The sequence below is a fragment of the Chrysochloris asiatica genome, unplaced genomic scaffold, assembly GCF_000296735.1.
Source record: "Chrysochloris asiatica unplaced genomic scaffold, ChrAsi1.0 scaffold00002, whole genome shotgun sequence".
Lineage (NCBI taxonomy): Eukaryota > Metazoa > Chordata > Mammalia > Afrosoricida > Chrysochloridae > Chrysochloris > Chrysochloris asiatica.
In genome coordinates, this window is record NW_006408520.1 from 21915289 (window position 1) to 21926414 (window position 11126).

The 11126-nt window shown below is 40.0% G+C and overlaps 1 protein-coding gene across 1 annotated transcript in view; it reads right to left on the reverse strand.

The window, feature by feature from the left end:
• The window catches only part of CDC7 (cell division cycle 7), a 39701-nt gene extending 29891 nt beyond the window's left edge, over window positions 1–9810 (reverse strand). Inside the window, exon 1 of the mRNA XM_006830968.1 lies at window positions 9696–9810. Within this exon, the coding sequence (XP_006831031.1) occupies window positions 9696–9810 (115 nt within the window). The remainder of the gene's footprint in view (window positions 1–9695) is intronic.
• Window positions 9811–11126: the final 1316 nt, after the last annotated feature.

Sequence of the window (11126 nt, forward strand, 5' to 3'; positions counted from 1 at the left end):
ATCTGTGTTGGAAGAAGTACAGGCAGAATGCTCCTTGGAGTCTAAGATGGCCAAACTTCATCTCTCATACATTGGACATATTGTCAGAAGGGACTAGTCACTGGAGAAGGATACCATGTTTGGTAGGGTGGAGGGTCAGAGAAAAAGAGGAAGTACCCAAAGAGATGGACTGGCAAAGTGTCAGCATCAACAGGTGCAAGCATGAAAATGACAGTGAGGTTGGCCCAGGATCAGCCAGTGTTTCGTTCTGCTGTGCATAAGGTCACTATGAGTCGGTACTGACTCGATGGCACCTAACAACAACAACATGAACATTTACAGCCTCGGAAACACTATACAGAGTCTCTATGAGTCGGAACTGACTTGATAGCACCTAAAAACACGTACAGAGAACCTTATTGTGGTAGTGCAAGGTAAGGCATCAATCAGAATCACAAAAAGTGATTCAGAAGAGACAGACTTTAAATGCATATTTTCTCTTCATGTATAGAAATCCTGGTGTGGTGCTGTGTGTTAATGTGCTGGACTGCAAAAGTCATTTAAACCTCAAGTTCAGTGGTTCAAATTCACCAGCCACTCCTCAGAAACCCTATTTGTTGTTGTCAGGTGCCATCGAGTCGGAACCGACTCATAGCGACTCCATGCACAGCAGAACGAAATGCCTATACAGGGTTGAAAATGTCTCAATTAACTTAACAACAACCACAGGGATATACCAGTTTGGCAGTATTTCTAAGCAGTACTATAAAATGATGACAGTGTTATTAATCATATGCACACAAAAAAATGCATACAAATACTGAAGTATTTGTATGAATGTTTCAATGTATGTATATGGAGTCCTGGTGTGGCGCTGTGGGTTAATGCGCTGGACTGCAAAGTCAGTTTGAACTGCAAGGTTGACGGCTTGAGCTCACTAGCTGCTTACTCCTTGGAAACCCTATACAGGGTTGCTATGGAACCAACCTGACGGCACTTAACAACAACAATATGATTAATAACACTGTAGATGTTATAGTAGGATGGTAAAGAGCCACTGTGTCCAATACTTTCATGTGGCTGTTTAAACTCTAAAAAATTTATTTCTTCAGTCGCACTAGCTATATGTGACAGTGTACACAAAGAAACATTTTCATTATCACAGAATGTTCTACTGAGCAGCACGGATAAAGTCCAGAATCTAACCATCTAGATTCAACTCATATTATTACAATTAACCATATAAACCCTTAGTTTCCTAGCCTGTGAAACAGAGGTTAGACTAGATGAACTTTACATTCCATTCCTACTGCTGTTGCTGTTGTTTAGTGCCATCAAGTTGGTTCCGACTCATAGCGACCATATATAGGGTTTCCAAGGAGCGGCTGATGAGTTTGAATCGCCATCCTTGTGGTTCAAACAGATCTTGCGGTCCAGTGCTTTATCCCCCAGTGCCACACAACCTATGATTTTATGATTTCCATAAAATCCCATTCTCTTAACATAAAATATGCTGGCCATTATGAGTAAAACCCTGGTTAGTTGTTGGAAATCAACATAAAAAACATGTATGTAATAAGAAAATAATGTAATACAGACATCAGATGAGTGACCATGTAAGCATACTGTGCTTCCACTCACCCCAATTCATTTACTATGTACTCACCCATCTCTACAGAATTCAGGATTTCTGTAGGTTTCCCTGTCATTGTAAAAGTTCCTGACAACCAGTGCAAGTATGATATTCATAAATTCTAAAATGTGAGATGAGCAGAAACAGCAGAAAAGAGCTCTCTTGTCAAAAGCTGCTAACAGTACAAATAAACGAGGCAAATAAATATATAATTTAAATATTTGGGGGAAGATCTTGATAAGTCTAAAGTTAGAAAAGCTAACAATTTGTTTTAATTCCCATGACTTATACATGAGTCTAGTTTTCTACTTTAAAATTTGATTCAAATTTTGTCTTTAGCTGAATAGATCCAAGTTGGCTTTCACATAGCAATAACCTTGTAAATGCTCTCTCTGCTTCCATCCAATCTATTTTCAACACAGCAGTCAGTGATACTATAAAAGCTAAGTTCCATGTCACTATCTTGCTCAAACTCTCTAATGGTTCCCCATTTTACTCCAAAAGCCAAAGAACTTTCATCCACACCTTCTGTGATTTTACTTCCATCAATTTCCCGCTTCCAGCTACAATGTCCTTGGTATTCCTAAATGCTAAGCACACTCCCAGCTCTTGGTCTTCACACTTAGTAGACCTTCACAAGGTGATATTTGAGCTAAGTTTTGAAGGTGTGAAAGAGTGAGCAGTATATATATATGGGGGAAAGCTTTCCAGGCAGTAGGAACAGCAAGTAAGGTCTACGATGGTGTCCTGATGTGGTGCTGTGGGTTAATGCGTCCGAACGCAAAGCCGTTTAAACTGCAAGGTTGGCGGTTCAAGCTTACCAGTGGCTCCCTGGAAACCCTATATAGGGTTGCTGTGAGTCAGAACCGACTCAACAAGGTTTACTATAACTAACTACCTTGATTAAAATCACAATCGTCTCCCCAACACTCCATTTTCCTTCTGTTTTCTTCATAGCACTAATCACTTTCGAATATACTAATCTTTTTCTTACATTATCTTGTATCTCTCCACTGGACTGAAGGCATGTATTTCTGACTGCTTTATGTACTGATTTTTCCTGCACCTAGAAAATGTATGCACATAAAAGACCCATCAAATAAATGTTTTTAATTATTTACCACAGAGTAAAACAGACACTCCAGGAACACATCATGCTTGTTCTGTGTTTTTTTTGGTACTGTCTGATTTATACCTCCTGTAACTAGGGAGAGAGATCATATAATTTAATTCAATCTGGGTATTCCTGAAAGTCAAAGAGGTCACACATAATAACTACACGGTGACAACAGACAGATACTAGATCTGTCCAAATCATATAGGAAGGTCACCCTATCTATAATCCATTTCAGAAGCATAGCCTAAGGGCTTTCAGTTCAATAGGATAGAAGAGCAAGTCATGTGTGTGTGTGTGTGTATATCTATCTATCTATATACGTATATACACATAATTGTATGCATATGTGTATATAGTTTATTCTTAATTTTTCCACTAAAAACATCTTCATCACTTAATAAAATTATGATTATTATTAAATGTGATCAATTCTAACTCAAAATGGCACAGTATGGGGTTTCCAAGGAGTGGCTGATGGGTTTGAACCACTGACCTTGTGATTAGCAGTCCAAGGCGTATCCTACAGCACCATGCCAGGACTCTTGACATTTGTTGTTGTGTGCTGGAAAGTTGGTTCTGACTAATAGCAGCCTGGTATAGGGTTTCTGAGGCTTTAAATGTTTGCAGGAACAAAAAGCCTCATCTTTCTACCACAGGATGGCTAGTGAGCTCAAACTGCCGACCTTGTGGTTCAGTCAGTGCTTATTGCATGAAGCCACTGTGCTCCCCTGGCACATAATAGATAATAAAAATAAAAAAGGCTTGAAACAGTAAAGACAGGTACTATGTTCACTGCAGCATTTTTCTTAACAGCAGAAACATGGAAACAATCTAAAGTCTAACAGTTATGGGTAACTAAGTAAATTATGGCCTCATATGCACGCGAAAAGCAGCTCTGGTAGCATAGTGGTTACGCATCGGGAGGCGAACCTTAAGGTCAGCGGTTCGAAACTACCAGCCGCTCCGCGGGAGAAAGATGAGGCTTTCTGCTCCCGTAAAGATTTACAGCCTAGGAAACCCTGTACAGGGTTGTTATGAGTCGGAACTGACTCCACGGCATATAACTACCACCACCATGCATGTGAAGGAGTCCTGGTATGGCACTGTGGATTAATGTGCTGGAGTGAAAGTCAGTTTGAATTGCAAGGTCGGCGGTTCAACCTCACCAGCCACTCCATGGAAACGCTATACAGGGTTGATACGGGTCAGAATCAACTCGATGGCTCCTAACAATGCATGTGAAAATTGGACAATAAATACGGAAGATCATAGAAGAATTGATGCATTTGAGTTACACTGCTATAGAAGAATATTAAAAGTATCATGGATTATCAGAAGAACAAAACAAATCTGTTGGAAGAACAGCCAGAATGCTCCTTAGAAGCCAGGATGAAGAGGCTTTGTCACTGATACTTTGAACATATTTTCAGGAGGGACCACTCCCTGGAGAAGGACATCATGCTTAGAAAAGTGGAGGGTCAGCAAAAAAGAGGAAGATCCCCCCCAATGAGATGGAGTGGCACAATGGCAAGAGCAATGGACTCAAGCATAACAACTGTGAGGATGGCTCAGGACCTGGCGTGATTCATTCGGTTGTGCATATGGTTGCTATGAGCAGGAATCGACTTGCTGGCACCTAATAACAACAATGCAATGAAACACTAGGCAGTCATCTTAAATTATAAATCAACATTGTTGTTGTTAAAGTGCTGTTGAGTTGGTTACAACTCATAGCGACGACCCTTGTATAGTGTTACCGAGAAGTGGCTAGTGAGCTTGAATCGCAGACCCTGAGATTCAAACTGACTTTGCAGTCCAGCACATTAACCCACAGCGCAATACCAAATTCCAAATCAACATTAAATCATATAAAATATTTAATTATGTAAGAAATGTTGAAGATATATTGCTAAGTAAAAAACAGAAAACAAAAAACAAAGATTAGAAATGACAGGCTAACTATAATTCCAATTTTGTTTTTTTTTTTAAATGTATCTCTGCTCCCATAAAGATTTACAGTCTCGAAAACCCTATAGTAACAGTAATTTGGTTTGCTTTGGAAACGTATGTAAGCAGTTCAATCCGCTGGTGAGTTTGAACTACTGACCTTTCAATCATTAGTCAGGAGCTAAACTACGACTCTAACAGGGTTCCTTCATATGCATACACAGGAAGACTAACGGACTACAACAAAATGTCAATAGTGACAGCATTTGGATATGGGTTACAGATGGTATTTTCTAATTTGGCTTCTATATACTTTCTAAATTTTCTTCAGTTAAGGATGGATGTATGGTATTTATCAGGAATAAAAGTTATAAAAGTATCCCCAAACAAAGATCTATGCTATTCATTCATCCATTCCTCTAGGTATTTTGTTTTATCATAACATTAAATCATTCAAATATTTTGAGCAGGACTGTTAGGTTCTGGGAACACCATATACAAGTCTCCCACTCCAGAGTTAGTCCATCAAGAGACTAACTCAAATTAGATCATGAAATAATTACATGCCTAAACATTATCAGCTTTATTCGCTATGGAGCTTATCACTGGGTTGTTTTTGATAAAACTTTACCTTTTATTAGAGATAACATGAAATAGAACTATACGAATCAAATTTCAGTATATTTTATAAATTTCAAAGGAACAATTTATAACATTGTTCAACGACCTGTATGAAAAGGCCACAAAACTTTTGAAATAAAGACTAAAATTCCTATTTTATTCATCCCACTCTTTATTTTCCAGATTTTCATAATAATATTAGAAATAGTAGCATTCTTCTGAACATAATGCTAGAACCTAATCAGATTCATCCTTCACACCCTGCCTAATGAAGCATAACGTAAGTCAGTCAGTAGCTATGGGAGATACTGTCATTAAGGAACTTACAGTATAAATTGGAGATACAAAACACATGAATTCTAAACAATAATAACAACAAAACAAGACAGTCAAATGACTAATAAAGGAAAGCTGAATCGTTAAATACATGTAATCTTAAGTAAATGGAAGAGGGACAACATCCATTAAACTGGACTGTTGTTGTTAAGTGCCATCAAGTTGGCACAGACTATAGCAACCCTGTATAGGGTTTTTGAGGAGGAGCAGGTGGTGGGTATGAATTGCCAACACTGTGGTCCGAAGCCCAGTGTTGATCCTACAGCGCCACTTGGAGTCCACTAAACTAGATGAAAGTAGCATTTTAAGTTTATTCTAGTACCAGTGTACAAGATGAACTGGAGTGTGGACAGAAAGTAAAAGCAGGCAATTTAGGTAATAACTTCATTGCAATTCAAGAGCAATGGGATAGGGGAATGAATTAATGTGGTTGTTGTTGTTAGGTGCCATCAAATTGGTACAGACTCATAGTGACCCTATGCACAACAGAACGAAACACTGCCCAATCCTGGGCCAACCTCACCGCTGTTGCCACACTAGAGTTCATCGATGTTGCCACCTGGCCAATCCATCTCAATGGGGGTCTTCCTCTTTTTCTCTAACCCTCCACCTTACCAAACATGATACCCTTCTCCAGCAACTGGTCCCTCCTGACATGTCCAAAGTATGAGAGACGAAGTTTGGCCATCTTGGACTTCAAGGAGCCCTGTGACTGCACTTCTTCCAACACAGATCTGTTGGTTCTAAGGGCAGCCTATGGCACTTTCAATATTCTCCTCCAACATCACAACTCAAAAGCATCAATTCTTCTCCGGTCTTCCTTATTCACTGTCCAGCTTTCACATGCATATGAGGTTATTGAAAATACCATGGCTTGGGTCAGGCGCACCTTAGTCCTCAAGCAAGTGGAAATAGAAGGGGCCTCGGTAGCTTACTGGATTATGAGCTACGTTGCTACTACAAGGTCAGTAGCTTGAATCTTACCAGTCCATCAAGAGGAGAAAGATGAGACTTTCTATTCCCCAAAAGATTTACAGACAAGGAAATCCTATTTAGGTCACTATGAATCAGAACCAAGTTGGTGACACAATCACCATCACCACTGGTGGGAGTAGAGAAGCAATGAAGAAGATGAAGCTGGGTGACTAGATAAGGAAAGCAAATATAAAGCATTAAACTCCATGACAACTCTAAAGTTTTAAGCATAGGTAATTGGGACCCTCAGAGTTCTGGTGTGGTGCTGTGGGTTAATGTGCTAGACAGCAAAAGTCCATTTGAATAGCAAAGTTGGCAGTTCAAACTTACCAGACGCTCCTCAGAAACCCTATGCAGGGTCACTACAGGTCAGAACCGACTTGATGGCAATTAAAAACAACAATAACAATTGGAACCACCACCAAAAATTAGGGAAACCAAGAAAGTTATTAATTTTGAGACCAAAGATGAGTTTCCTCTGGTTGATGGGGAGGGCAATATAAAAGAAGGGAGAGGGCAATATACAAGAGGGAGGGTGGCAGAAGAAAGAGGAAAACAGGTGAAAACACAGAGGTATGCAAGGGCTAAAGGGGATAGAAGTAAACAGTGATATATATACAATGTTGGAACAATGTTCTGAAGGAACATGGACAAAGACACAGGCTAATGCATGTGAGAGGAAGAGTGGGATATGTTTATATACATATGTATGTCTATACATATATATATTCCATCAATATATAAGCATCTGAAAGAGGATATTTATACAAGGGTAAATACCTTTCCTGCAAACACAACTATGAATGTGGTGGTGCACACAGCAGGCAAACTGATGAAAACTTAGACATTATCAAACATTTTAAGGCAATGAGTTGCTGGGCCTGGGGGCTCAAACTATAGTCTCAAGGTACACCATGGTCAAATGGCTTAACATATAGTCCACAAAGCAATGTTCCACATCCTAGTTTGTTGAGTAGCATCTGGGATCTAAAGTTCATTAGCAGCCGTCTAAGGTAGCTATTGGTCTCTCCATGTGCAGAAGAAAGAAGAGTGATGAGAATTAAAAAGACTTGGCATCAATTAGTCCAATGGACTAATGGAACATGTGACTGTTAGTCTCCATGACTCTGAGACCAAAAAAGCTAGATGGTGATTGGCCACCATTACCAACTGCTCTAAAAAGGATATTAGAAGGTCCTGAAAAGAATGGCAGAAAATCTGGAACAACACTCAAAATTTAAAAAAACAAACCAGGCTTACTGGTCAAAAAGAGACTGGAGGAACCTGAGACTATGGCCCTTGACAAACCTTCGGGTTTGGAAAGGAACTCACCCTGGTGGCCCAATTTTCAGCCAAGCAGTAGATAGGTATATGGGGGGACAACAATACTAGTAAAGTATGCTCTCCATGGAATGGTGAATCATTTAAAATCAAAAGGGCAACATGTACAAAGTTAAGAGGGATGGGAAGGTGGGTGCAATGCAAACAGGAAGCACAGGGAGGAAGCAGGATAACTTGTTGTACGGAGGGGATTGCAATCAGTGAGATGAAACACACTGTATGATTTTTGAATGTAACAAAGATAATCTTGTCTGTTCACTCTATTCAAAATAAAGTTTAAAACAAACAAAAAACACGAGTTTCCTTTTAGTCAGAAAGCATAAGTGAGCAATGCCAAAATGCCAGAATTTATAGGTTTTAGACAAATATTAAATTCACTTAAAGCAAAGATGAAAAAACTACCTTTGAGGAAGAAAATACAGTTAACTGAAACTCATCCATTTAACCAATAGTTACTGAATGCCTAGTATGTCCCAGGCACTGTGCTAGAACAGGAATGAAAAGTACAGACTTTAATGTACAAGATCAGATATTGTTTGACTCCTCACCCCAAGGACTGGGTTGGAGTCAAACATTTCATGATGTACACTGAGATATGGTGCTGTAGCGGCAACATGGAGAACTGCCCCCAACATGTTTAAGATGTTCAACAAAAATGATGTGTAACAAGTTTATTAATAGAAATGTTTAGACCAGTTCGTAATTTTTTCCCCCACCAAAGCACTTAAAGTGGAAGAAGATGAGCAAATAAACATATTACAAGGAAAACATTTTTATTAAAACAGATTACCAATCATGTAAATTCTACTGAATTTTTCAGTCAAATCTAGGATTGTTATTGTTGTTAGCTTCCATGGTATCTGTCCCCCATAGTATCAGCCCCCAACTCATGGAGGTCCATGTATATAAAATGTTGCCCAATCTAGTGCCATCCCATGATCTGTTGCAGCTCAAACCATTGGAATTCATAGGGCTTTTATTGGCTTTCTGAAGTAGATTAACAGGCTATTCTTTTTCATCTGTTTTAGTTTGGAAGTTCTGCTGAAATCTGTTCAGCATCACAGCATCAAGTAAGCATCCAAACCGGTGAGTGGTTATTGCACATAAAGTATAATCTCGTCAGTGTCCAACATGGAAAGCAAGAATTCTACCAATGAACCATCACTTGGGGTAAGGATGCTCCAATATTACGTTGCTTTATTGTTACAAACATTGCATGAATTTATGAAGGCGATTTCTGCCCTTGAATACTTCAGTTTAGATCACTTCAGTGTCAAGTTTAAAGTAATATGATGAAAAGAGATATGAACATTGTTTTAGGAAAAGATCAATTCTAACTTGGGCATCAACACACTTGGTGTTATTGTTGTTAAGTGCCACTGAGTCGGTTCCAACCCATAGCAACCCTGTATAGGGTTTCCAAGGAGCAACTGGTGAGCTTGAACCACCCACCTTGTAGTTCAAACGGCTTTGCAGTCTGGCACATTAACTCACAGCGCCACACCACAACAGTCACTAATGTTTAGACTTCAGCAACTTAATCTGTATAAATAACAAGGCTGGACTACAATTTCCTAAACTGTAATCCAACTCTTAAATCCAGATCTCATAGAACTTTTCTAATTTGTAAAATGTTCCTACGTAAACAAACAACTCACTTTAAAGATCCAAGAAGTTATTTTTTAAAAAGCAGGTGACAATTCTGCATTATTACCTCTATGTGCATGTTTGGAATGAAACACATACCTGGAAGTTTAGAATTCTGCTCATTTTTTTTTATTGAGCCATCAGCCTGAAGTCGGTCACAGGGGGAAGAAAAGGGCTTTGGGTCCTCCATCTGAATCTCCAACGGTGAATCCATCAATGTTGCAGAAGTTGAAAAGTTAAATCACTCACCGAAGCAAGCGCTAAAAAATTCCCAAAAAGGCAAACATTTAAAAAGTATCTTATGTCTAAATCCCCAAAAGACCTCAAACTGTGAGCCATTTCTAATGATTGCATTTGCATTTACCTTCACCTTCTGGAAATACCGGCAGGGGGCCGAAAGGGTAATGTCTCAGTCGCTGGCGGTGAAGAGAGGGGGAGTGGGGGGGGCTTGTTGGCGTGTTTTGAGTGGGTAGGGTCGAAAAACGGTAGGACCTGAGGAAGGGGACTGAATGAGAAAACTTTGTGACCACCGAGAAGGAGCACTAGGAAGCTCCTACAGAGCCCCACGCAAGTTGGCAAAGAACTAATATGGCCACGGGCCACGAGCCACGGAAGGGAAGGGGGAATGAATGGACATAAAGACGGCCGCGAGCTCGCTCAAAAAGAAGATGCGGGAATTTTAGTGCGCAGGCGCGTGATTTTCCCGCCGCAGAGACCGGGGGCACTGAGATAAGGGTACTGCGACTGAACCAGATTCACGAGTTCCGAGTTTATTTCTAGTACCTTAAAACCCCGCGCCATAGACCAAACCGTTGGAAACTCACAGTTGAAGGGAGTACGACTCCTGAGGCTCCAAGAGTTCTCCAAGAAGCGACTAGGCCAAACGCGCCTGCGCAACACTTCCCGCCTCGCTGCTTCCAATTGTTCATGCGCACTAGAAAGCTCTAGGCGCTTGCGCGAGAGGGTTCGGGCTCTTACCTAAAACCTTTGCTGAAAGACTTTGAGTCCTGGTGTGGCGCTGTGGATTAAAGCGCTGGACTGCAAAATCATCTAAACAGAAAACTCGGCCGTTCAAGCTCACCAGCCCCGGAAACACAATACAGAGTCGCAATGGGTCGGAACCGATTTGAGGGCACTTTAGTAATAACAGATTGCCTAGGAGAGAGATTGTGGTAATACAAGTCTAAGATCAATTCTTTACTTTAAAAAATTTGAGTATAGTTTAAGGGCCCAACACTGTTTTCAAGGAAAATGATAGTTGAATGAAGGAAAAGCTGAAGCCTTAGTCCTAGATTCCTGACATTTCTACGTATTGTGACCACCCTATTAATAGTTTATGACTAGTCACAGAAATGAGCACAACATTCATTCAGTCTTTCATTAAGTATATATTTGTTGAACGCTTGACCATGATGCCGGCTGGTAAACAAGACAAAAATCCACATTCTGTGAGGATAAATTTCAGTGAGGTGGTGATAATAAAACAAATGAACAAAAATCTTTCAGATTAGGGACCCCATGGAAATAAAA